The sequence below is a fragment of the Sus scrofa genome, chromosome 11 (assembly GCF_000003025.6).
Source record: "Sus scrofa isolate TJ Tabasco breed Duroc chromosome 11, Sscrofa11.1, whole genome shotgun sequence".
Lineage (NCBI taxonomy): Eukaryota > Metazoa > Chordata > Mammalia > Artiodactyla > Suidae > Sus > Sus scrofa.
The window spans coordinates 3,276,022-3,303,594 of NC_010453.5; the positions used below are offsets into that span (position 1 = coordinate 3,276,022).

Below are 27,573 nucleotides of genomic sequence, written 5' to 3' on the forward strand. Positions count from 1 at the left end.
CTAATGCCCCCCACTGGAAGTTAGTGGCAGTCATGGCTCAGATGTGGCGTTGCTATGGCTGTGGTGTAGGCCGGCAGCTGCAGCTCCCATTCTGCCTCTAGCCTGGGAACTTCCATATGACGCAGGTGCAGCTTCGAAAAGACCAAAAAAAAAAAAAAAAAAAAAAAAAAAGGAATTCAACAATTCACGAGTCTGGCAGCAGCCAATCTAGCAGGTGGAAAGGAACCCCAAAGAGATGATCAGGGCAAGAGGGTTTTAAAACACTGAGTTCCCATCAGGACCTTGCTGTGGCTTTGACTTGCGTTCCTCCGGGGACGGCTGATGTTGAGCATCTTGCAAGAGATTTTTATAGACCCGGCTGAGCAGGAACAAGGAAGCTCTCCTGGGCACCTGCTGATTGCGTAAGGCGGGATTACGTCTCTCATAAGGAGCAAAGGGAAGTCTTGGAGGGGGTGAGGAAGCTTCTGCTGAGCAGACAAGCCCTGGCGGGTGGAGGGGCTTTCCTTTTTCTGGGGCAGCCAGGCTTGGTGCATAGGAGTTAAGTTTTAGTTTGCTGATGTGGGGCTGATCTGGTTCCTTTAAGAAAACCATCCCATGTCTACTCTTTTGTGCCTGGCTTTCATGTAGCAAAAAAGTCTCTAGCTTTTGAGATTGATCTGTGCTATTGCGCACATCGGTGACTGCAAATTACTCCTCTTGACTGCTGAGTCATCTCCCATTAGATGATTATACTGTAATTCGTTTATCCATCGACCTGTTGGGTTGTTTCTAGTTCGAGGTATTAGGAATAAAGCAACCATTCATCTCACAGACTTTGAAAACAAAGTTCTGGTCACCAAAGGGGACAGGTGGCAGGAGAGGGATGGACAGGGGGTTGGGGACTGGCACATGCACCCTGAAGTCTATGGCATGACTGGCCAGCGGGGACCTGCTGTGTAGCACAGGGAACTCTCCCCAATATTCTGTGATCATCCATGTGGGAAAGGAGTCTGAATGAGAGTGGCTGTGTGCTTCGGTGTGGCTGAATCGCTTTGTTGTACAGCAGAAATGATCTCTGCACTGTAAATCAATTATACATCAACAAAAGTAAAAAAATTAAAACCTATTCATATTCTTAACCTTTCTTTTCTTTCTTTCTTTCTTTCTTTTTTTTTTTTTTGGTAAATATGTGTTCACTTCTCATGGCTAAATACCCAGAAGGGGAGTGTCCGAGTTTAAGGAAGATGGAGCTTTAACTGCCACGGCACCTACAAGTTGCCAGAGCAGTTCTAACATTTTACACTCTCAGCAGCAAGCTGAATTCTGGAGTTGCTTATCTTGATTTCACTGGCCTAGAGGGTATGAAGGCGACTAGGTTGTGTTCTGATGGGCCTTTTCCTGAGGATGGACAAGTTAGACTTGTCTTGTTACGGTGATGTACAGTTGTTTATCACTCCCTGTATCCCAGACACAAGTCCTCCTCTGAGGGATGCGTCCTGAATGGCTTTTCCCTTTCGGGGGGAGGGGGGTTCTATTCATGTGCTCTCGCTTTTGGCTGCGAGCACGTGGCACGCAAAAGTTCCTGGACCAGGGATCGAACCCGTGCCACGGCAGGGACCTGAACCATAGCAGCGACAATGCCAGATCCTTAACTGCTAGGCCACCAGGGAACTCCAGAAGTTTTCTTTCTGATGATGTTCCATCTCCTAGCTTTTTCTTCTACGGGCAGGGCTTTTTATGGTCCTGCATATAAAACATTTTCTCCTCCTGAACGACTCACACCAGCGCCTCCCGACAAGAGCTGACAGGTAAACCACACAGCAGATGGGCGCGGACAGAAAGGGTCCCCCGTCTCCCGGACGAACCTCTAAGACACCGCTGCCCCCATCCCCCGCCTCCTCCGCACCTGAAGGCGCCTCGTCCTGCGTGACGTTCCAGAGGCTTCCCCGGAGGCCGGGCCCCCCCTCCGCCGGCGCCCGGCGTCCGCAGCCCCGCAGCCCCGCAGCCCGGGCGCCGCCGCACTGGGCGCCGCTGCGGCACGGACGGCGCAGCCCCGCGCAGGAGGCCCCCGCACCGCCCGGCGGGCCCCCCATGGCCCTCGGGTCGGCCGGCCGGCGCCCAGCTCCGCGCAGCGCCCGCCAGGGGCGCGATGCCCAACGGCCCCGGCCCCGACCAGGCTTTTAAGATGTCCCTGCCCCGGAGGTCGCGGCTCCGCGCGTCCGTTGGTGAGAGCAGGGGTGCGGGGCGCGGGCGGGGCGGGGTCGGGGCCGGGGGCGCGGTCAGGACACCCCGCCCCCCCCGTGCCCCCGCCCCGCGCCGGGGGGAGGGGGCCTGGGCGTCGTGACCCCCGCGAGACGCAGGCCGGGGGGAGGTGGGGGGGAAGGCGGAGAGTCCGAGCCCGGGCGTCCGGCAGGTGCGGGCGGGGGCGGCAGCCGGCCCCCTTTGCCCGTCATCGTTCCCCCATCGCCCACCCCCCATCGCCCGTCCCTGTCCCCGCAGCCGTGGGCCGGGAGTCCGCCGGGGGTGGGGGTGCGGGTGGGGGGGAGGATGCTGCGCACCAGCATCTCGCCCCTCCCGCCTCGCCGCGGGAGTTTTGCCGCAGAGCTGGGGGTGGGCGGGCAAGGGGCTCCGAGGCTTTGGAACACCCGAGGGGGGCGCCCTGGGACCGCGCGCCGCGACACACTAGCCGGCGCCCCTCCCCCTCCCCACCCCCTGGGGACGCCAGGCGGTCCCCCGCGAGCCCGGGGTTGGGCCTCGGAGCCGCACCGCGTTTTCTTTGTTATGTAACGTGTTTGGGAACCACGGTCTGGTTGAGCTGGATGTCGTGATTATGAGCCGCGGTGGGTTATCGACACCCTTAGTCATGAATAATTGACAGGGAGCCTCAGCATGATTGGGTTTCGTGCTATTTCAGGACTCTTGGCAAGTTGGTAGGTAGATCTTGGATACCAGGAAGGTACCCGCTTTGCAGTTTGGAGCTGAGGGTCACTGGTATTCTTCGTGCGCTTGGCTCGTTTTGAGAAACAAGGCGTATAAAAAGAAGTGACTTTTCTATTTCTGTGTTTGAATAATGGGAGCGGGAAACAGCTTATCAGGCAGTTGACATGAGGGGTGGAAAGGGCACCTTCACATTCACTGGCGGAGAGTCCCAGTAAAAGGATCCCGGGCCGCCCGCTGAGACTAGACTGCGGGGAGCTGGTGGGAGGGGCGGCGCCGTCCGGGTGCCAGATGGTGCCCACGTCGGTGTCCGGGTGGAGGGGGGGGGCGGTCTGCATATGTTTGAAGGCAGAGCCAGCAGCGGGTGCTCATGGTTGGGATGGGAGGCGTAAGTGAAAGAGGAGACTCCGAGGGGGCTCCGAAGTTTTTGATCTTCCAAATGGGGAGGTCGTGCCCGTTACTGAGATGTGGAAAACAGCAGAAAGAGCAGGGTTCTCTTTTGGGGGTGGGTGGAGAATTTGGTTTTGAACACGCCCTTGAGCTGAGTGGAGAGACTCAGGCGGGTCTCCAGACCAGAGGTGGGTGTTGGGGAGTGCCCAGCAGGCCCAGCCCCCAGGATGGGCGTGTGTGACAGCTTTCCCCATGACCCTACTCTTGGAAGAGTCCTGAGTTTGTGAACAAGCGGATTATGTAACCAGTGTGTACAGATGTGGCCAAAAGGAGAGGGGTCTTTGCCCCTCATTTCAAGGTCAGGGAGATGAGGGCAGTAGCGGGGCGCGGGGCGTCAAGGATGCCTGGGAGCTGGGAGGGAACCCAGGAAGCACTGGTGTTTAGCTGGGTGGAGGGCGACTTGGGAGAGAGTCGCCCGTTTATCCAGCATCTGGAGGACACAGGTGACCTTGCAAGGAGCTGAGTTTGTCTAATCACAGGGCAGAATGTCTGTGAGAACAACTCATTCACCCCAGAAAACTCTTTGGGGCGAATTTTGTAGCGGGGGGAGGCGGCGCAGATGGCATGGTTGCTGGCAGAGGTGAGGAGTCCCAGAAGACTGCTTTAAGGTGAATGTTACAGTCATACAGTGGATGGTGTGAAGGTCAAAGCCAGCGGGTTTTAGGGAGAAAGGAGGGCAGTGACCTGAGAGCCACAGGGAGGAGCCGCGTCGCTGGGGAGGCAGAGAGGGAAGTCAGGGTGGAGGCTGAGGGGACCTTGGTGATGGATCGGCTGCGAGTTCCAGAAGACAGAGAGGATGGTTTTAAGAGACGGGGGACTATTTCGAGGATTTTCACACTGTGAGGAAGGGGGGACCCTGGACAGGGTGGGCTCCCCGGGGCACACAGGAGAGCTTGGGTTTAGAGAACTAGGGTTGGTTTGGACGATGACGTCGATGATGACAGCGGAGAGACCGGGGCGGGGGGACTGGGAGTGCTGTGAGGTCCTGCTCTGAGACCTCCTGGTCTCCGCTCCTGATGGAGCTGTGGAGCCAGGACAGTGCCATCAGCAGGACCAGCACCCAAAGCTTAGGGCACGTCACCATCCTGCAAAAATGTCTTGGCTCTTTGCAGCCCCATACTCCTCCCCGGGTATTTTTATTTCATTAAAAATTTTTTTCTTTTTTTTTTTTTTAAGCTGAACCTTCGACATACAGAGGTTCCCAGGCTAGGGGTCATATTGGAGCTGCAGCTGCCGGCCTGCGCCAGAGCCACAGCAACATGGGATCCGATCAGCATCTGCAACCTACACCACAGCTCACAGCAACACTGGATCCTTAACCCACTGAGTGTGGCCAGGGATCGAACCCACATCCTCCTGGATACCAGTCGGGTTCTTAACCTACTGAGGCACAGTGGAAACTCCCTCCCCAGGTGTTTTTGAAAGAGCCTTTTCTAGAATTCCCTTTTGGCTCAGAGGGTTAAGGATGTGGCATTGTCACTGCTGTGGCTCAGGTCACTGCTGTGGCACAGGTGCGAACGCTGGCCTGGGAACTTCCACATGCCACAGAGATGACCAAAAAAAAAAAAAAAAAAAAAGGTAAATCATGACGCACCTATCAGAATGGCGGTGATGAATAGCAGTTATACCCTTGAGCATTTCTTCCAGAGAAACAGAAACTTCTCTTCCCACAAAAAGTGGTACATCAATATTCATAGCAGCTCTACTTATAAGAGTTATAATAGCCAAAAAACTAGATGTCCTTCAGCCACTGGGTGATGGAACAAAATTGTGGTGGGCGCCCCCCAGGGAACACTGCCCAGCAGCTCGGGTGGCTCTGCAGAGCTGTGCCGAGTGCTGGAAGTCCCGTCCCCAAAGTTTCCACCCTGTCTCATCCTATTTATACAACCTTCGCTAAAGAACAGAATCAGAGAAGCGAAGAACAGATTGGTGGCTGCCGGGGTGACGGAGGGGCTGGACGAAGGAGGACTGGTCCCCACGAGCGGATCCTTGTGATGGAGATGGTCCCGGGTCTAGACTTACCATCAGTGTTCGGGTTGCGGGCTTGTTGTGTAATTTTGCAGGATGGCGCCCTTGGGGGGCCACTGGCTGAAGGCTGCCCAGAATCTCAGGGTCATTTTTTTTTACACCTGCATGCGCATCTAGGATGATCTCAGAATATAGAGTTGCATGTAAAAAAGTAGACCATCGTAGTTTTTGACCAAATGAGGTCAGTAAGTCTCATGTTTCAGGTCTCGTGGCAGTCTACCCCCTGTGGGAGACACGAGTCAAAATCCCTCAGGGCAATAGAATCGCCCGTCACCTATTTCTGGAGCCCTGCAGAGCCTCTGAGCTTAAGAAGCTTTGTGCTGGCCACGTGACCTCCTGCCTGAAGGTCGTGGTAGGGTCTGGGGCAGGGATGGGCTTAGACCTTGGGGTGCTTGCTGCAAAGTATGCTGCTCATTCTTCACCAGCCAGGAGTGAAAGGGTCAAGAGTCCCAGTGCTTTAAGATCGTGCGCCGACAAATGAACCTTTCCATAGAAAGGAAACGCCTGGCCTTGGAGGACAGGCTTGTGGTTGCCAAGAGGGCGGGGGAGGGAGTGGGCTGGACTGGGAGTTTGGGGTTCATAGATGCAAACTATTGCATGTGGAGTGGATAAGCAATGGGATCCTGCTGTATAGCCCTGGGAACTATATCCAGTCACTTGTGATGGAACACGGTGGAAGATAATGTGAGAAAAAGAATGTGTATGTATATGAATGACTGGGTCACTTTGCTTTACGGTAGAAATTGACAGAACACAGCAAATCAGCTATCATGGAAAAAATAAAAATCATAAAAAAAGATTGCATGCTGAGCTGTATGCTGTTTGGTAAAATAATTCTGGAGTTATTTTTATATTATATATTTATATTATATTTAAATATATATATACACACATATATATATATTTCCTGCCCACGATCTGTCTCAGACTCCCGTCTTAACCTGGAGAGTCTCCTGTTCTTTTGTCAGGTCTGCTTTCCTCCCAAACCTACTTTGCGTGTGTTCAGACCTTTTACCAGGGGCTGGGAATGCAAAGACTAGTGGGGGTGATCCTTCAGCATTTATGGAGCTTACAGCCTGGTCAGGGTGGAGCCGTTCAGTCTAGCGAGGGAGGCAGAGTGGCACCAGAGCGGTTGATTTGAGCAGATCTGTGTGAAGGCCCTCCTGTGTGCCAGTCCGTGGGGTGAGGGTGCCCTCGACCCTGGAAGACCCGGCCTCGCAGTGCACATGGGTGAATAAGGAGAGAAGCGGTGAGTGTGCCTGTGGGCGTGCGGTGGGGACAAGCGGCGTGCACAGCAGGGAGGGGAGTTGTTTCCTGTGGATGACGGTGTCCGAGGCCGTCAGCAGTGTCCAGGGTACAAGCTTACTCCTGTCGTACTGAGTTTTTAGATGTGGCTAAAGGACAAGAGGTGAGCGATGAAGAGCCAGCAGGCAGGAAGTGCACGGACCCAGGGCGGACACTGGAGGCTGGTTTATCTCCGGGTCCACACTCCCCGCTCCGTCTCTTCTGCCCTCTCCTGGTCTTCAGTCATGGTGGTTGTTTAGTTTTGTTTTAAAACGTGATCCTAGCACAAAAAAAAAATCAAAATTTAAAAGGAGTTCCCGCTGTGGCTCAGTGGGTTAAGAACCCAACTAGTATCCATGAGGGTTTGATCCCTGGCCTTGCTCAGTGGGTTAAGGATCTGGTGTTGCCCTGAGCTGTGGTGTAGGTTGCAGATGGGACTACAATCCAGTGTTGCTGTGGCTGCGGTGTAGGTCGGCAGCTGCAGCTCCAATTCAACCCCTTGCTTGGGAACCTCCGTATGCGGCAGGTGCGGCTCTAAAGAGCAAAAACAAACAACCTCGATCCTACATGGATCTGGTTCCCCCCTGACAGCCTGGCCCGAGTTTCCAGGGGAGGATGAGGAGAACTGGGGCAGCGGAAAGGACGAACAGCTCGAAGGGAAAGGCTGGAAGGGATTTCAGAGGGATTAAGTCCCTCATTTCACAGAAGACAAAAATAATCCCCCGCCGGGACTTGCTTGCTGGTCCCCTTCCGGCAGGAGCAGCCAACTCCCAGACCCAGGGCGCTTGCCACCGTCCCCAGCCGCCTGCCTCACATCAGACCTGTGTGGTCAGCGCAAGCTCAGTCATCCTTTATTCCGGCCCTCAAGGAGGAAGCAGGGACTGGGCCTAATTTCTTGCATTTTCTGTGCTGTCTGTCCTGTGGGTGCCCGATAAAGATCTGAGCGAGCTCTGCCATGGGTTCTTTTTGGACTTGGTCTAATTTTGACCCTGTCATTTGCTATCTCTATAACGTTAAAGAACTTCCTTTAGGAGTTCCCATTGTGGTGCAGTGGAAACGAATCGGACTAGGAACCATGAGGTCGTGGGTTCGATCCCTGGCCTCGCTCAGTGGGTTAAGGATCTGGCATTGCCGTGGCTGTGGTGTAGGCTGGTAGCTGTAGCTTTGATAAGACCCCTAGCCTGGGAACCTCCATATGCTGCAGGTGCAGCCATAAAAAGCCAAAAAGAAAAAAAAGAAAAAAAAGAAAAAGCTTCCCTTACTTTTTTAAATCAATTTATTAAAAATTTTAAGGACGTTTTATTGCAGCGTAGTTGATTTACGGGGTTGTGATGATTTCTGCTGAAAGCTTCCTTTACTTCTCTTACTGATGAGGATGAAAGTACATTTCGTATTTCATGGGCTGGTTGTGATCAGTGAGCCATGTGTACAAAATTGCAGACATTAATCACTCCACCTGTTAAAAAGACCCTGTGATAGTGCTCAAGCTGGTATCACCGGCGCGTCAGATCCCTCTCATGCTGCCCACCTCAGCCAAAGGAGCCTCCACCGCCTAGATACGTGCCCTGCATAGCGGCAGAATTGGCAAAACCTGCAGTTGTCATCACTTTCCCACCTAAATCGAATGATGGGGGCCTCACTAGGAGGTGACTGCCATTGGAGGGTTTAAGGTCCTTTTTGTGTCGTTATCCAGGTGTATGTGGTCACCCAGTAGTCACTCTGAGTGTGGGCAGAGTCTTCATCTTCTCCTGTCTCTGCAGGTTGTCACCTTCAGAGTTCCCATCATGGCTCAGCAGTAACGAACGCAAATGGTATCCATGAGGATGCAGGTTCGATCCCTGGCCTTGCTCAGTGGGTTCAGGATCCAGCGTTGCCATGAGCTGTGGTGTAGGTCACAGATGAGGCTTGGATCTGGTGTTGCTGTGGCTGTGGTGTAGGCTGGCAGCTATAGCTCTGATTTGACTCCTAGCCTGGGAATTTCCACATGCTGCAGGTGCAGCCTAAAATCAAAATAATAATAATAATAATAATAAATAAAAAAGTAGGCCCTCTACCCGACAGGGGCCAGTAAGCCCCTCAGTCGATGGCTTCTGTTGTTTCATCATTCACTGATTTTACTTGTCCAATGGATGTTTTATCTTAAACCCTCATCCGACAGAGGTGCCAGCTAGACAAATGGGTTAAGCTGAAATTCCTCACTAAAAGGTCTTCACACATTTCCAGGAGGATGCGTTCAGAGCACCTTTCCAACCTGCATCTTTGCATTTACTAAATATAACCTCCGGCCAGTCCCACACTGCGCACAGGTATTATTTACACCCACTTAGGCGGAAAGAAAAATGCCCAGGACAAATGTGAACAACCATGAAAGGCTAAAAATAAAAGTGATGTCACATCCGTGCCTTGGGAGTTTCTCCCCATCACTGTCAAGGGCAATCGTGGAAGCAGGACCTTGGAGAGCACCCACGCGGGGCTGGTTGGTGGCGCCTGCAAACACCCAGACAACGCGCAGGGCCACAGTCCCCCCCTGTGTGTGATGTCTCTGTGCCTGAGTCTCTTGCTGGACCTTGCTCACTGTCTTTCCGTAAGAACCCAAATCCCGCATATCACCAATTTTCACCCTAAAAATCCGGGTTAACTTTGATTTAGAGGTTGTACATTTGCAAGTAAGTGTGCCATTGTGTTGCAATCCTCTTCCAAATAGGAAGCAGATGTCACACGTCCCACATTTTGGCGGAGCGTTTGGGTGCTTTTCCATTTTCTTTTTCTCTGCTAGCTGTCAGCAGCCCAGAGAGCCCGGGATTACTGTAGGCACGTGACCAAGAGTGATCGTACTAGAACTAGGGTGAGCAAACCATACTCGGGGGCAGCACATCTCTGTTCGGACGTGGGAAATCTCCCTGCAGGTCCTCAGTGCAAAGATGCTTGCTGTCCTCCGGCTTAGATGAGTCTCTTTCCTGTCAAAGAGAGGTCCATTCATATTCAGGAGGAGAAACACTGCACTGCCGGGTGATTTATTCAGGTCAGGGCACCGCAGGATCGGGCCTCTTATCAGCTATTTTTAGCCTCATCATGAGTAGCCTTATTTAAGATGCTTTTTTCCATTTTCTTTTTATTTTCTTTATTCTCATGCACTGAGGAAATATAACATTGGTTTTAAAACTACAGAATTCAAAAATAACCTAATTGAGGTATCGTTGGTTTGCAGTGTTGGGTTAATTTCCGTATAGCAGAGTGACGAGTTATACGTATAACTGAGTAACCGCAGAAGACATACTGATACATGCACATTTTTCATATTCTTCTCCATTATGGTTTATGACAGGATATTGAGTATAACTCCCTGTGCTTAGAGTAGAACCTTCGTTATCCATCCCATGTATACCAGTTTGCGTGGGCTAATCCCAACCTCCCGGTCCATCCCACTCCCTCCCTCTCCCCCTTGGTAGCCCCAGGTCTGTTCTCCGTGTCTGTGAGTCTGTTTCTGTTTCCTAGGTAAGTTCCTTTGTGTCCTCTTTTATTTAATACATTTAATTTTAATTTCTTTTGGCCACACCCACGGCCTATGGAAGTACCTGGACCAGGAATTGAATCTGAAGCACAGCTGTGACCTATGTTGCAGCCGTGGCAACGCCAGGTCCTTAACTCACTGGGCCACAGCGGGAACTCCTCTGACCGTGCTCTTGTAAGGGTTATTTCACCTCCTCTTACATTAAGTGAAAATCTCTCTTGGACACATCTAAGAGACCCACCTAGAATTAATTTTGCAAAAGAACAGGGTTGTAATACTGCAAAGTCCTATTTAATTTCTTTGAACTTAATCTCTAGCAAAACCTAGTGCTTGAGTCTTTGATGTCTGGTGTTATCAGTCGATATTTGCATGGAGGAACCTCAAACATTATACACTTGCCGTTAATGGTTAGAGGAACGTTTTGGCCACGTGCTCCACTGTCCAGGGAAAGCAGAAGGCCCATCACCCTCCTTCATGACCTGTGGGCATCATCTTCCCAGAGGCCAGTCATTAATTCTCGTTGCATTTTTTTTTTTAAGCAACACATTTTATTTTGTTTTATTTCCTTTTAGAGACACACCCGTGGCGTATGGAGGTTTCCAGGCTAGTGGTTGAATCGGAGCTGTAGCCACCAGCCTGCGCCACAGCCACAGTCACACCAGATCTGAGCCGCGTGTGTGACCTACACCACAGCTCACGGCAGCGCCAGATCCTTAACCCACTGAGTGAAGCCAGGGATCGAACCCTCAATCCTCACGGATACTAGTCGGATTTGTTTCTGCCGAGCCACAACAGGAACTCCTTTAAGCAACACATTTTATTTTTTATTTATTATTATTACTATTATTTTGGTCTTTTTGCCAATTTTTGGGCCGCTCCTGTGGCGTATGGAGGTTCCCAGGCTAGGGGTTGAATCGGAGCTGTAGCCACTGGCCTACACCAGAGCCACAGCAGCGCGGGATCCGAGCCGCTTCTACAACCTACACCACAGCTCAGGGCAATGCTGGATCCTTAACCCACTGAGCAAGGCCAGGGATTGAACCTGCAACCTCATGGTTCCTAGTCGGATTCATTAACCACTGAGCCACGATGGGAACTCCTAAGCAACACATTTTAAAGTTTCCCTCTTAGTGTCTGTTTTCTCCATAAGGTACTACTTGCTTAAATGAGTGTCCCAGAAACAAATGGAAGAAGCAAATAGAAAAGGAAAAAGAAAATTCAAGTAGGCAGCGTTCAAAGATCATCGGACAGTTAGTGGCAGCGAGTCCTGCTGAGAAAACAAAGTGAGTTTTATGACCAGGGCTAGACTTTTTAGGTTGCTCGTGACTTTTGAGTTTTTTGGGGGAATTTCTTCTAGGCTGCGGTGATGAAATTGTGGGCTGTGATAATAGATACAGAGTTGGTAATCAGGTTGGTGTTTGTGCTGTGTGTGGTGGCCTGAGACATTGTATCAGGGCGTGTGGATCTTTTGCTTCGGGAAATGATTTAACTCTCAGTCTATGGTCTGTAGTCTGTGATATCTTTCAGTAGAGATGGGGCGTTCTGAGCGTGGCTGGGAGTGTGGCAAAATGCTCCGGAGTTGGAGAAGTAGTCTGTGCTCCTAGGCCCCTCATCTCGGCTCTTTTCTGAGGATGGTATGTTGACAGGATATACGCAGGGCGATGCCAGCGATATTATGTGGAGACCCAGCAGGTGACATCTGGGATGTGATGACGCCTATGTTAAGTCTGAATTCAGTGCTGTAGTGTCGCACGGTGATGGATGTGTAATGATATGCACCCATCATACAGTCTCACTAGGAGTCTTTTCACTGCCCGCTGTGCTCTGCTAACTCCTTCCCCAGCCCCTGCCAACCCCTGATCTTTTTAACGATCTCCATAGTTTTGCCTTTTCCAGAATATCATTTGGTTGGAATCCTACAGAATGTAGCCTTTTTGTACTGGCCTCTTTTGCTTAGTGATGTGCATTTAAGGTTCTTCTTCACGACGGGTAGCTCATTCCTTCCTTCCTTCCTGTTTGTTTCTTTCCTTCTTTTCTTTCTTCCTTCCTCCCTCCCTCCCCTTCCTTCTTTAAAATCTCTGAGCACTGTTCATACGTCTACATGTACCACAATTTATCCATTAACCTGCTGAAGGTTGTTGCCAAGTTTCAGCAATTATGAATAAAGCTGCTTTAAACATCTGGGTGCAGGTTTTTGTGTAGACATGAGTTTTTCACCTGTTTTGGTCCAATACCGAAGAGCACAGTTGCTGAATCATATGGTAAGAGTGTATCTAATTTTTGGAGTTCCTGTCATGGCTCAGTGGCTAGCGAATCTGACTAGGATCCATGAGGTTGTGGGTTCGATCCCTGGCCTTGCTCAGTGGGTTAAGGACCTGGCGTTGCCGTGAGCTGTGGTGTAGGTTGAAGACGCGGCTCGGATCCCGTGTTGCTGTGGGTGTGGCTGTCGCTGGCAGCTACAGCTCCGATTAGATGCCTAGCCTGGGAACATCCATATGCCTCAGGAGCAACCCTAGAAAAGGCAAAAAAAAAAAAAAAAAGAGAGCGTATCTAATTTTTAAGAAACTGCCAGCCTTTGAAAGCGGCTGCACCATTTTTCATTCCCAACAGCAGTGGACGGGAGTTCCTGTTGCTCCACAGCCCCACCAGCATTTGGCGTTGTCAGTAGGACACTGGGTTTTAGCCATTCTAATGATGTGTAGTGGTAGCTCCTTGTTGCTGTTGTTGTTGTTTGCTTTTTAGGGCCACACCTGTGGCATGTGGAGATTTCCAGGCTAGGGGTCGAATCGGAGCTGCAGCTGCCAGCCGACACGACAGCCACAGCCACTCAGGATCCAAGCTGCATCTGTGACCTACACCACAGCTCACAGCAACGCCGGATCCTTAACCCACTGAGTGAGGTCAGGGATTGAACCTGCCTCCTCATGGATACTAGTTGCATTCATGCCAAGACGAGCTCAGCAAGCAGGGGAAGGTGAAGCACGGGCCCCGCAAAGCTTAAAAGTTGAACAGCGATGAAGAAAGATACATAGACAGAGTAAAGTTTAAAGATGGGCCGGGGCTGGGGCCGGGGCCGGGGCTCAAGACCTCAAGGATCCAGAGCCCAGATGCTGGTGCCTCACCGCTTTCATTGTGCTCCTTGGAAATGGGAGGCGGGAACAGGCTTAGGGACGTGGCTGCTCGCAGTCACGGGGAAAGCGCTTCTTCCCCTGCGGCCTTTAGGCAGCTGTTCTCATCTCTAGGGCAGGAGGGAAACTGGCCATCGCTCTCAATGCGGGCCATCTTGAGAAACAGGTGCCTGACTCCGCGTTCCAGTCGACCCCGTGTTCTCTCAGTTGGTGCATATCCTTCTTCCAGCCCCTTTCAGCCCCGTTCCCATAGGTAACCATGTACTAGCCACGTGCCATTGTGCAGCCACTTCAGAACCTGTTTTCCCACAGGTTCCTAACCTGCTGAGCCGCGATGGGAACTCCATCTCCTTCTCGTGTTAATTTGCACTTACCAGAGACCTGGGATGTGCAGCATCTTTTCCTGTGCTTAAACGCCATCTGTATACACCATCCCTTCTTTGGTGAAGCATCTGGTCAGATCTGCCCATTTGTAAATCAAGTTGCTTGTTTTCTCATTGCGCTTCAAGAGTTCTTTGTATATTGTATTTAATTAAATGAATTAATGTATTTATTTACCTATTTGGTTTTGCTCTGTAGGGCAGAATCTGTGGCATATGGAAGTTCCCAGGCTAGGGGTCCAATCTGAGCTATAGCCGCTGACCTACGCCACAGCCACTGTAATACAGGATCCGAGCTGCATCTTCCATTTACACCACAGCTCGAGGCACCGCTGGATCCTTAGCCCACTGAGCAGAGGCCAGGGATCGAACCCGCACCCTCATGGTTACTAGTCGGATTTGTTTCCGTCCGCCACAAGGGGCGCTCCACCTTCTTTGTAGGTTTTGAATAAAGTCCTTTATCAGATGTGTGTTTTGAGGCTTCTTCTCCCGGTCTGTGGCTTGTCTTTTCCTTTTCTACCAGTGTCCTTTGCAAGTTTTTAACTAAAAAAGCATCCAATTTATCAATATTTTCTTTCATGGATTATGCTGTTGTTGCTTCAAGTTTTCTTTGGTCATATTTTTCCTCAACCTTTTGAAACTTACACCTGTAAACTTACTCTTCCAGAGGGGGCTTTTAAATTAGGAACACACGTACCTCCTTATCGTTCCCCCCTCGCAACGGCTAGGATGAATCAGCATGTACATTCTTTTCCTGGCCAGTCTGAGCCCCCAGGGGAGAGGACGACCCGCAGTGGCCGTGTTTCCCCTCCCCCACTGCCTGCTTGCCGACATCAGCCAGTTGGCTCCAGCAGCGGGGAGAGGATGCTTAGAATTTATTGGCTCACCAAAGCGCCCTTCCTTCTGGATTTCCCAGGGACCACCTGTGAGTGCGGAACAGATTCTTTGTGCCCCTCACCATGAAGGGATGGTTTTGCTGAATTCAGAATTCTAGGCTTGAAATGCTTTTCCTTCAGCACTTTATTTTTATGTATTTATTTATTTATTTTTGTCTTTTTGCCTTTTCTAGGGCCGCTCCGCGGCATATGGAGGTTCCCAGGCCAGGGGTCTAACCGGAGCTACAGCTGCTGACCTATGCCATAGCCATAGCCCCAGCAATGCAGGATCCGAGCCGAGTCTTTGACCTACACCACAGCTCAGGGCAACGCCGGATCCTTAACCCCCTGAGCGAGGCCAGGGATCGAACCCACAACCTCGTGGTTCCTCGTCGGATTCGCCAACCACTGAGCCACGACGGGAACTCTACCTTCAGCATTTTAAAGATACTGCTTCACTCTCTTCTCCTACCCAGATTTGCTGATAAGAATCGATGTCAATCTGACTCTCCTTCCTTTGCAACTAAGCTGTTTTTCTTTTTGATTAGTTTGTAATAGTTTTGTCCTTGATGGTCTCACATTTCGATGTCATAGCCTAAGTAGGGTGTGTTTTTGTTTTGTTTTGTTTTTTTCCATTAGTGAAATGCTCAGTGCTGAGAGCTCTTTCAGCCTCAGAATCATGTCTCTCTTTGGGGGGAAATTCTCACGTCTTGGTTCCCTTGTTGAGTATGGCCTCCCTACCCCCCAACCCCACTGCCCCTCCTCCTGCAGCCCCAGTTAGATTGTTGTTCGCCCCTCCCCCAGATTTCTTTTTTTTAAAATGAATGCCAACGTATTTTTATTTTTCCATTTTTATTTTTTTTGTCTTTTTTTTTGCTATTTCTTGGGCCACTCCTGAAGCATATGGAGGTTCCCAGACTAGGGGTCGAATCAGAGCTGTAGCCACCGGCCTACGCCAGAGCCACAGCAACGCGGGATCCGAGCCGCGTCTGCAACCTACACCACAGCTCACGGCAACGCCGGATCGTTAACCCACTGAGCAAGGGCAGGGACCGAACCCGCAACCTCATGGTTCCTAGTCGGATTCGTTAACCACTGTGCCACGAAGGGAACTCCCCATTTTTATTTTTTTAGCTCAGTGCATTATTACATTTATAGCTGTACAACCATCATCATAAGCCAGTTTTACTACCTTCCCATCCCAGACACCCAGCCCATCCCTTCCCCTCCCTGTCTCCTTTGGTGACCTGAAGTTTTTCAAAGTCCATGCATCGGTTTCTTTTCTGCAAAGAAGTTCATTGGGTCCTTTTTTAGATGCCACGTGTAAGTGATGGCATATGACGTTGGTGTCTCACTGTCTAACTTCACTTAGCATGATCATTTCTAGGTCTATCCATGTTGCTGCAAATGCCGTTATTTCTTTCCTTTTAATGGCTGAGTAATATTCCACTGTGTGTATGGACCACATCTTCTGGATCCACTCCTCTGTCGATGGACATTTAGGTGGCTTCCATGCCTTGGCTATTGGAAATAGTGCTGCAGTGACCATCGGAGTCCATGTATCTTGTCGAGTCATGGTTTTCTCTGGAGAGATGCCCAGGAGTGGGATTGCTGGATCATATGGTAATTCCGTCTTTAGGTTTTTGAGGAATCTCCATACTGTTCGGGAAACACAAATCAGAATGTGACTTGGTTCCTAACCTTGAGAACCCAGGTGAGGAGCAAGATGTTCATAAACTTATTTCTCATACAATGTGACACATTTTCTGGAAAGCTGTGGGTGAGATTGTGGGGACAGCCTGAATCCACGTGGGTCCTCAGACTGCCCGGTTCGACCGTGGGTAGCTTATTATTTACTGGCTCTTGTTTTATTTTCACATTTTCGGCTGTCACGAGTGGTGAATTTTTATCCATTCATTGAACACCTGCCACACTGGGCTTATACAAAGATGAATCAGGCCCACAGTGGAAAATGCCCAGTTGGGAAATGACTCGGGGTCCCTACCTTCTCTGAAACTCCTCTTCTCTGTACAGTTTGAATGTGTTCTTAGCCTTGCAGCATTGAAGACTATTGAGGGTAAAATGAAAAGTATGCAAAAACCCTTTAGGGTGGTTAAGCATCGTGCAGACGAAAGGGATTGTTATTCTTTTTAGTGAAAGTGTTAAAAGAATTGGATCTGCAGGAGTTCCCGTGTGGCGTAGCAGGTTAAAGATCCAGTGTTGTCGCTGCAGCGGCTTGGGTTGGGCCCTGGCCGGGGAATTTCCACGGGCCTCGAGGGCAGACCTCCCCGCCCCCCACCCCAAAAAACAGGATCTGCCGTAAATGGCCTGATGCTGTAACGGACGGGGCATTTTCTCACACAGTTTCAGCCAGTTCTGCTACAGCAAGTGCTTATACCCGTCAGCTTATACATCTGAAAAAAAAGGGCCAGTTATTACTTAAATGCTTGCTCAGGCTATAGTAGAGAGGCCCTTGTTTCCTTTAAGTGGCAGCCAAAAGCTGTTTTCTCCCCAAATAACCATTTTTCATCTCTATTCTCCTGCTTCAAGCTATCCTTTTTTTAGCAGTGAATATAATTTAGGCTAGATGGTGAGTGACAGAGAGAAGTGCTTTTGGGTTGGGAGGGGGAAGCTGCAGACCCATGGAGGAGGAGGAGAACCAGTCATTAGCCCTGAGCAGGTGGCGTGGCCGTGGGGCCTCAGTGTGTTGGGGGCGTGACTTTCTATGCGCCTGAAAGGACAAGAATGAGTTCCAGTGCTCTTTAAGTGTAGCTTGTCTTCCTTGCTGGCTCCCAGGTTTTCATCAAAAACAAGCCCAGGAGTTACTGGCTTAATCTCATTCTTTCTCTGCCTTTCAGGAGGGGCTGCTGAATCTGGTTGGGCACCAGTTCCCATTGTGGCTCAGTGGGTTAAGAACCCGACATAGTATCCACGAGGATGCGGGTTTGCTCTCTGGCCTCGATCACTGGTTTAAGGATCTGGTCTGTCCTCAAGCTGCGGCTAGGTCACAGGGGTGTCTTGGATCCGGCGTTGCTGTGGCTGTGGTGTAGGCCAGCAGCTGCAGCTCTGATCTGACCCCTAGCCTGGGAGCTTCCATATGCCACAGGTGCAGCCCTTGAAAAAAAAAGACTAGTGGAAATCAGGGCCTTGGAATTTGAAGCCTTCCTTGGTGAGATGGTTCTTGTCCCGTGGGAAAGTTTATTTCGTTACTAACATTGAGCTGGAAGAGACTGGCTGAACCAGGCTGTGCCCGCACAGCATCAGCTGGTGCTGGAGAAAATCTGGAAAAAACCCTCTCCAGACAGAATTCAGATTGAGTCGCATGGGTGTAAATTCTACCTCCACCTTTGCCGGCAACTTTCTGGGTGACCTGGAAGTTTCCAGCTCCTCTGCTTCCAGATGCTTCTTTCTGGGCCAGCTTTCTCTATGGTGAGGTGGGGGGGTTCCTCTGTAGGAGGGGCCACCATGTTCCCCCAGAGTCCAACGGGAACGTACGGTCTGGAAATATGTTTTTCTAACATATTTATCTTTAAGGAACCATTGCCCACGGATTTGAGTCATTTGGGAGCTGTGGCTGTGACTCACCGCAGGTCAGGTGTTTAGAGGGTAGGGAACTTGAAATTGGGGGCGTTCATGTGCGTGATTCTGTGATTTGCATGGAAGCTGTCAGTGTAGTTGTCACAGATGACACATCCTTGGAGCACAAGGGATGGAGGGGCCTCGTTTGTGTTCTCATCCATCAGATGGGATGCGGCGGGCTGAGTGCGTGCTGTGTGCAGGTGCTGAGTAAGTCCTGAGAACGTGCCGCTGGGTGGGGAGTGAGCCTACAGCCTAAGGCGGGAGGGTGAGGGGGCTGCACTCGACCTGTCTGGGGAGCCAGAAAGCCCAGCCTCCTTCAACAGTTTGAATTTGACCTCCAAGGGGGTGGGATTTTAAGGTGCCGCAGTGGGATTTGCACTAGAGAGTTTTGCCTCTGGTTCCACTGCGGGGAATGGCTTGGAGATGAGAGGGATTAGGTCTAGGAAAGGGTTAACAGGAGAGGAATTGGGGGGGTGGAATCCTGGGGGCGGAGGGAAGTGGTGCTCCCAGGAGAAATTCCATTCGATTCGATTTGATTTGGTGTGGGGATGTGGGGCAGAGAGGAGGCAAGCCAGCTGCTCAGGCTTCTGAGGCAGGCACCCACGTGGGTGAGGAGCACAGCTTCAGTGAGATGGGGAACCGAAAAATTGGCAGAGGCAAATTTGGCCCCGAACACCTGCTAATAAAAGAGAGCCTGAAGGAAAGGCCGCCTCCTCCGACGGCAGTGGTCAAACTCCCATGGACGTTTCAGGTTCCCGTAGCCTTGGCGGTTCGGGTCAGGTTTCCCGCTTTGGATTAAGGGCGGGGGGACCCCCTCTGGCCCTGGTCCCCAGGAAGAAGCCGAGCCACGGTGGCTGGCTGACTCCCTCTCCTCTGCCACATCGCTCTTCTTCCCACCCTAGGACCGAGGGAGCCCTGCCTTTGGGGGCAGCCCGAGTTGTGTTCACCACCCAGAACGCTTCGCAAATCGTACAAGGGCTCCATTCAGCGAGACATCCATGGGGATTTCTGTGCCTTGACAGAGGCGATTCTGGCTCATTCTTGCTGGCTGGTCTGCCTGGTTGCACCTGGACAGCTCAGGAACTGGTCCCACTGTGATAAGGCCATGTCCTTCTTCCCGGGAGTCTGGGGGACCCTGAGGTCCAGACCAGGCCTGTGTCAGGGACCCAGGCAGCAGCCTGGCTACAGGAGCGGCTTGGTCTGTGTCACCACGTTCCAGCTCTGGGACCCCTGTGAGAACGCATATACTTCTGAGAGGACTGGAGCCCCGTGGGCAGCTCAGTTGAGGGCTCGAGGGAACAGGATGCTGAGCTGCAGAGAGCAGGGAAGCAGGAAGATTTTTTTTTTTTGGTCATTTTAGGGCTGCACCTAGTGCGGCATATGGAGGTTCCCAGGCTAGGGGTCTAATTGGAGCTGTAGCCGCCCGTCTACACCACAGCCACAGCAACACGGGATCCGAGCCGTGTCTTCAACCTATACCACAGTTCACGGCCACGCCAGATCCTTAACCCACTTGAGTGAGGCCAGGGATTGAACCTGCAGCCTCATGGTTCCTAGTCAGATTCATTTCCGCTGCACCACGATGGGAACTCCTGGTTTTTTTTTTTTTTTTTTTTTTTTTTTGCTTTTTAGGTCCGCAATTGCAGCTTATGGAAGTTCCCAGGCTAGGGGTCGAATGGGAGCTGCAGCTGCCAGCCTACACCACAGCCACAGCAACACCGGATCCTTAACTCACTGAATGAGGCCAGGGATGGAACCCACATCCTTTTGGATGCTAGTCGGGTTCCTAACCTGCTGAGCCACAACGGGAACTCCAGGAAGGTGGATCTTGTGCCTCATCACTGGGGTTCCTTCCCATCCTGGGCCCAGTCTCCTGAGGAAGAGAGTGCAGCTGAGTGTTGGGCTCCCTGTGGAGAACCTTGCTCACTACCAAGAGTTAAAATCCACCAAACAAGATTTAAAAAGTCCAGCTTGGGAGCTCCCTGGTGGTTCAGTGGGTTAAGGACCTGGTGCTGTCACTGATGTGGCACAGGTTTGATCTCTGGCCCAGGAACTTCTGCATGCTGTGGGCTTGCCCCCCCCCCAAAGAAACAAATGCTTTTAGCTTTCTGTATTTTAGAAAGTGCAATTCTAATGATAATATTAACAGAGTCTGAATTGGAAACTTGGATCCCAGATTCCCAGTGGAGTCAACGAGGAGTGAGAAAGGCTTCTTCTGCCCCGGGACTGTCCCTACTGAGGTCTGGGGGAGTGGACGGGATCGGGAAGCAGGGCTGATTTCATCCAGAGGAGGCTTCTGCAAGGGCCTTATGAGGAATGCGGTAGCGGCTGCTAAGACATTTCACAGCGGGGAAGTGATGGAAAGGCCTGGAAGGAAGCGGATTCAACTGGAGAGGGATACTGTGGCCTCTGTCCCAGGAGGCGCTGTGCCCGGGTGACGGGAGCTGCCACAGACGTCGCTGGTGCCATCGCCCTCCTTTATTGACGTGCCGCTGGTGTCTCTTGTGACCAAAGGTCATGGCTCCGCTGGCGCCAGCGGGGGCCCCCTCGCCTTAGTTCACGAGTGTGCTTGGGGCCCGGCCGTCGGCGCAGCCCCGCAGCTTCCTGCGGGGCAGGGTGAGAGCGGTCAAGGCCCTGCTACCTAGGGAGGCCCTGTTTCCCGGCAGGATCACAGGTGGTGGCGGTGGCTGTGGGTCCATCCTGCCGAAAGACATTGTTCTCCGGCTTCTGCAGAAGGTGCTTCCTCGGCAGCCCGGTTTGTGAGGCATTACTGCATTAGCATTACTGCATTAGCATCTCATTAGGGAGGCCTCTTTTGGGGTCATCTGTACTAAGTGCTGGCCTCAAACTCTTCTCTCCCCCCCAATAATCTTGGCCTTATTTTATGTTATTGTCTTCTTTTTATATTTATATTTTTTATGTTTTTCCTTTTTAGGGCCGCACCTGTGGCATATGGACGTTCCCAGGCTAGGAGCTGAACCGGAGCGGCAGCCGCCAGCCTACACCACAATCTTGGCCTCATTTTAAAAGACTGTTTAAGGAGTTCCTGTCTTGGCTCAGCGGAAACGAATCCGACTAGGAACCATGTGGATGCGGGTTCAGATCCCTGGCCTCACTCAGTGGGTTAAGGATCCGGCCTTGCCAGGAGCTGTGGTGTAGGTCACAGACGTGGCTCGGATCTGGCGGGGCTGTGGCTGTGGTGTAGGCTGGCCGCTGAAGCTCCAATTAGACCCCTAGCCTGGGAACCTCCATATGCTGCCCGTGTGGCCCTAAAAAGCCAAAAATAAAAGACTTTAATTAGGAAATCCTCATTGCTCTCTGGCTTTGAGACGACTGTCTTAGTTCCTTCACCAGATAGTTCAAGGAAACTGATTTTATGCCTAATCATTTCATTTCTGCTTATAGATTCAGAACAGTGCTCTGGCCCTCTCGGAGTGTCGCACAGGCAGCAGCTTAAATATAGAAATAATGGGCTTTCTGAAGACATGCAAAGAATGATAACACTTTCATAAAGCGTTGTTGTGATGCCCTGATTTTAGCATCTTCAATTATAGTTTGCAAATGCCGATATCGTGTTACGAAATTGTTATTTGAGAATCTGTCTTTTGTTATTTTTGTGTGCCCTGCCTGTACCGAGTCTGCTCTTTTCTATTCTGATATTCCTGTAAAGCTCTCCTATTCTGCAAACACCAGTTTCTGGAAATAACCCCACCGGCTAGACCAGCTGGCTTTCATCCCGTCTCTGGCCTGATACATGCTGCCTACTGGGGTACTGACTCGATGTCTGCGGGCTTAGTGACAGTGTCTGCTGTGTCTCTTTACAGAAAAGGACTCTGCCTGGGCCTCCTTTCCTTTGGGGGGGAAGGAGAGGGTGACGGAAACTGGGAAACTGGTGCATTGATCTGAGTGTGATCGCTGTAGGGCGTGAAAAACTCAAAACAAAAAAGACAAGCTCTCCGGCATCCAGGACCCGAGAGCTAAGCTGAAAACGTCCAAATCCCCTGGCAAACCGCTAAGCGAAGTAAGACGGAGACGGTAGCATTGATAACCCGGCAGAGGAAATGGAAACGACGAGTCAAGGGACTGATAAGGTTGTATTTGGGGTTCTTAGCAGGATAAATCCTGACCTTCAGAAAGAGACAGAAGTCTCTGCCTCCTCCAGTGGGGTCCTGCCTCTGGGTCAGAGGGTAACGGGGGGAAAACATTTTCCACGTTAAGCAGAAAATGAACATTCGCCAAGGAAACGGGGTGTCCTGCTTCTCTTTGGGAAGGACCACAGGCCTCTAAGTTTGCCCGCAGGGGTAGCAGAGTTTTCCTGCTGCACCAGCGCCTCATCGCTTTCCGGCAAGTAGCAGGGGCCGAAGTGGCCGTCCAGCGGTAGCGCTTTTCCAGAATAAATGCGATGTTGTGTGTGGTGGGGCTTGTGTGCGGCCTCTGCCAGCTTCCTGTCCTCGGAGCCCTTTCAAGTGCAGGTGAGTCTATGCAGACTGGCTTCGTGTGGTTTCTCCGTTTTTGCCAGATCTTCCCTCTGGTTTCTGAGTCCTGAATTCACTTTGCCTTCAAGACCTGGGCCAGATGCCTTGTGCTGTGGAAAGTGCCTCCTCTTTCTCCTCATCAGTGTGGATTTAACTTTTCTGAAAAGTCCCGGGGCGCCATGATCTCTTTCTAGGGAGCTGTCATGGTCCTGTGTTTGTTTACGCTCCCATCTCTCCCACTGGATTTTTTTTTTTTTTTGTGCCCATGCCCGAGGCATGTGGAAGTTCCCAGGCTAGGCATGGGACCCCCACCACAGCAGCAGTCCACGCCATAGCAGTGACAACGCTGGATCCTCGACCCGCTGTGTCACGAGAGGACTCGTCTCCTGCTGGGTTTTGACTTCATTGAACTCAAAGCCCGTGTCTTCTCCTCCCGTGAGTTCTCAGAGACTCCTGGCACATAGGAGGCTCTCAGGAAATACCCGTGGGCAGAATAACGTAGTTCTCAATGACGCAAAGGGATCGGTACCCTCGAGTGGCAGGTCGCGTTAAATCACGCAGGTTTTCAGCGTCTCCACTGAGCGGGGCGCCAGGTGGGGTGTGGTCTGCTGAGCCTTCACGCAGGACCAGACGGAGGTTCTCTGCCACTGGTGAGCCCTGCTGTGGCCTTATCCCTGTCGCCGACCGAGCTAACTTCCCCCCTAGGAATTCCACCTGGGGAAACCCCTGGGCCTGGCTTTGACCCTGTCCTGGGCCTGCGGTGTGTTCCCGAGGTTCCCTGGCCGCTCCCAGACCATTCTGGCTGTTCACACCTTCATGTCGGGGTCCCTTGAGGTCCGTCCAGCTCTTGGGCTCTGCTCTTGGCCTCTCTGCTTCCCGGAGCGCTGCCCATGGGTCAGTGATCCCACAGATAATGGCTTATTATTATTATTAGTCTTTTTTTGGCGGGGGGCTGTGTCCGAACCACATGGAAGTTCCTGGCCTAGGGGTCGAATCAAGCTACAGCTGCCGGCCTACACCACAGCCACAGCCACACAGGATCCTTAACCCACTGAGTGCGGCCAGGGGTCCCACCCGCATCCTCATGGATACTCGTTGGGTTCTTAACCTGATGAGCCACAATGGGAACTCTCTAGTGGCTTATTTTTAATGTTGTCAAACATATTAAAAAAAAAAAAACCCTCTTCGCTTCATGCTATTCGTACGTTTCAAGAAAGACTTCATTTGTCAACGTGAAGGTTTTCCCCTGTGCAGCTCACGCGGTGTCCTGGTCAGCCGCCGGGAGGGTGTGGGCGATGTGGCGGCACCTGGTAAATGCCTCAGGAGAGGTGGCCAGGACTGGGGGGACACCGGCTTCCCCACTGGTCAGCCTCGTGATGTTGGACAAGTCCCTTAACCTTCCTTCCTGATTTTCTTATGCGTAAAGCAGGGAGGAGTAGAAGCACAGGAACTATAGCTTTTCTCTTATGCGTGTAAGATGCTTGTGTCTTTATGTGCATCCCTTGACGGGGAACCAGGATCCTGCCGCAAGGCTGTGCTGTTGTGACTCTCTTACGCAAGAGAAGTGTGTGTGTGTGTCTCTGTGTGTGTGTCTACACTGTAAGAGAAGGGCCCGACCCTGGGAGGGGATACAGTGGATGAGGGTTGGTTCCACTCCGTTTCTGAGAATGGGGGGCTCTGGTCACTTTTACCTTCTCTTTTGAAACATTTAACAAAAAGTGGTGGAAAAACCCATAAATCTTCTTAACAAAACTCTTTTCCTCCTTGTGCTGTATGAATAAAAAGCAGTTTGTGTCCACCTAGAATTCTCTCCTTCCTGGGCAAGGGATCAAATCCGAGCCGCAGTTGCCACCTACACTGCAGCTGGATCCTTAACCCACTGTGCCGGGCTGGGGATTGAACCTCTGTCCCAGTGCTGCAGAGACACCACCCATCCAGTCCCACCACAGTGGGAACTCCTGGAATTCTCTCTTTTGGCCTGAGGCTAAAATGACCACGTGAATTTCTATCTAGCGAAGTTGGTGGGGGCACGTTGGAGCGGCCTGACTTAAAATATGGGCTCCTTTGTAAACTGACAATGCACTTGAGCAGGCTTGGGGTGGGGTCGGGGTGCACTGCAAGGGCAGATGGCCACCCCAGGGCAGGGCAGATCGGGATGGCAAGCTGATTGGAACAGGGAATGGCTGAGTCCCTGCATGCGCCCTTCAGGGATTTAGTTAATGACAGGCAGCAGTTTACCTGACGGCACCTGCAGGCTGGTCCATGTCTGTAAAGCAGGACCCAAAAGAAATTGTTTACTGTCCAAAAACTATAGCTTAAGTCACAGTATTCAGGCACTGGGGGGTGGTTAATGGGGTTTCTCTCATAGTAATGACTCCACTTCTGGAGTTCCCGCTGTAGTGCAGTGTGATTGGTGGCATCTTGGGAGCACCGGAACGCAGGTTCAATCCCCAGCCCAGTGCAGTGGGTGAGGGAGCCGGTGTTGCCACCGCTGTGGCTTAGGCTGAAACTGCGGCTCAGATCTGATCCCTGGCCTGGGAACTCCATGTGCCATGGGGCTGCCTAAAGAAAAAAAAATGACTCTTTCCTGTGGAGGCATGATTTGATTGTTCAGAGATCACCTGCCTCCCACAGCCACGGGCTGGGCTCAGTGTATTAGAGGCCAAAGGGATCCATTTAAGGAGGACAGCGCTGAGAACTTACTGTCCACGATGCTGCTGGCCAGGTGGCTGCTGGATGGCTTAGGACGGCTCAGGACGGGGGCCGTGGGACCTCAGCTCATTCTGCAAAGGACGTACTACCTGATTTGGTAATGGGGTCATCTGCATTTACAGCTGGGTCTGGTTACTATTACTGATTCTTATTTAAGCTAAAATCTATCTGGACTGTGACCAGAGAGCAGACTTGTTGGAGAGACGGAGGCTGAATGGGACCTGTGCCCAAGTTTCATTTTCAAGCTGAGACGCTGAGATCCATGGACACCCAATGGTTTGTCGGACGCCAGAGCTGTGAGCGATGCCCTGACTGTCTTCTCGAAGGACTGTATTTTCTTTTTTTTTTTTTCTGTCTTTTTGCCTTTTCTAGGACCACTCCCGCGGCATATGGAGGTTCCCAGGCTAGGAGTCCAATTAGAGCTGCAGCTGCCGGCCTACACCACAGCCACAGCAACGTGGGGCCCAAGCCGCATCTGCGACCTACACCACAGCTCACAGCCATGCTGGATCCTTAACCCACTGAGCCAGGGCAGGGACCGAACCTAGTCGGATTTGTTGACCACTGCGCCACGACGGGAACTCCAGGACTGTATTTTCTAAACAGAACTCCCAGTTGCATTAGCCTAGAGGCGTTAAGATAATAAGCCTTAGGAGATGAAGCCGGCTGTTCTTTACCCCAGGACATGACGGGAAATGTCTGAGTTCATCAGTCCCTGGAATCATCTCACGTGTCATTTCCCCGTAAATTACGGCGGCTTCGTCCAGCTCATCGACGCTGCCTACATCTTGATGACCCTAATCATATGTTAATTCCTTGCGGCAGCGTCTCAGACCACAGAGGATGCTGACTTTCATTGGCTGGCTTGCGGTTAATTTACCTCCTGTCCATTTTGTTCTTGGAGAATTGCCCTTGGTTTCTTTTTATCTAATCCCTGCTCTTGTGCCCTCACCACTACCCGGCTGTCATTTTCTCTCTTCATTTGCTGCTTTCCTCAGCGCCTAGTGGCCCCGGGCATGTCAAGCAGGCACTTTGAATAATTAAGCAGGAGAGCCTACAGAGTTGAAACTTTCAGGGAAGAAGCAAAAGAGCGTGGTATTTTGTCTTTTGAGGGGATGATAAATATGAATGGTTTCTGGGGGAGCAGATGCTCTTAAACCGTACATTCCGGCTCAAATATGAACACGTCTTTTTAGTCCTGTTTGCAATTGCGTCGAAAGCTCAGCACAGGTGCAAGTCCTTGATGGTTGGGCCCTGGGGACCCAACGGGCGCCTCTGCCAGCCTCCTGCTCTCAGCCTGCACCTGCAGCCTGTGCTTCCCCACCGATTTTCAAATGCCACCCCCCCGCCCCCCCCGTTGAGGTGCTCTGTCTTCGTAGGGCTGGCTCATTTCCTGCATCTGAGATTGAACTCCCAGCTCACTCTTAAGCCTTTATTGCCCTTCCCTGAATGTATGATACATGCCTTTGTTTGTTATTTGCCCCGCCCCTTTTTTTCTTGTCTTTTTTTTTTTTTTTTTTTTTGGCCACTCTGCGGCATATGGAGTTCCCGGGCCAGGGTTCAGATCCCAGCCGTAGTTGCAACCTACGCCTCGGCTGGGGCAACTCAGGATCCAGCCCACTCTGCTGGACCGGGGATCCACCCACCCAGCCCTCTGGAGACGCCGAAGATCCTGTTGCTCCATAGCGGGAACTCAGCGTCAGGTTTTGGTCACCGTATCTGCTGCAGAAAATCAGTATTTGTGAAAGGAGGGATTGAGATACCCTGAGATTGTATCACCACGATGCAAATTCCAATTAAAGCCTGGAGCTTTGCTGCGTGCTGGGCCTGGAAGGTCACTGGCCACCTGCAGGTGGTAAAACGTGAGAGTTTTCCCTCTCTGGGTTTGTTTGTGCTGCCCTGCCTCCCCCATCCCCAGCTGAGCCCCATGTCTCTTATAAAAGTTCATCTACAGATTTCAGATGATCTCTCGAAGAATCCGGGGCAGGTCTGTGGTGGGAGAGCTCCGGGGCCTTCCTCTCATTGTTGCAAAACTCAGCCTTTGTCCACTTGTGCCGAAATGAAATGTGCAGACTGAGTTTTGGGTGAAGGAGAAAAAATAACTCCATTGCTTTGCCAGGCAAAGGAGGCCCCAGCAGGCTCATGCCTTAAAGGCCGTGCCCCCCCTTGGGGAAGAACTGCAGGGAGTTGTAAAAGGAGAAAAACAGGGTTTCAGGTAAGACTCAGGCTTGGGGC

General features: G+C 51.5%; 1 protein-coding gene across 6 annotated transcripts in view; it reads left to right on the top strand.

Annotated features, from left to right (window-relative positions):
* Nucleotides 1,374-27,573, top strand: part of LOC100523747 (phospholipid-transporting ATPase IB) — a 516,487-nt gene continuing 490,287 nt past the window's right edge. For 3 of the 6 annotated variants that reach the window (XM_021065480.1, XM_021065481.1, XM_021065483.1), the window contains exon 1: nucleotides 26,873-27,553. Coding sequence is in view for 1 of the 6 variants with exons in the window: in XM_021065478.1 (XP_020921137.1) it covers nucleotides 2,129-2,204 (76 nt within the window). In the remaining 5 variants the exon portion in view is untranslated. Of the gene's footprint in view, nucleotides 1,788-2,089; nucleotides 2,205-2,765; nucleotides 2,910-26,872; nucleotides 27,554-27,573 lie in introns of those variants that run through there. The other 3 variants (XM_021065485.1, XM_021065478.1, XM_021065484.1) reach the window with 3 other exon arrangements.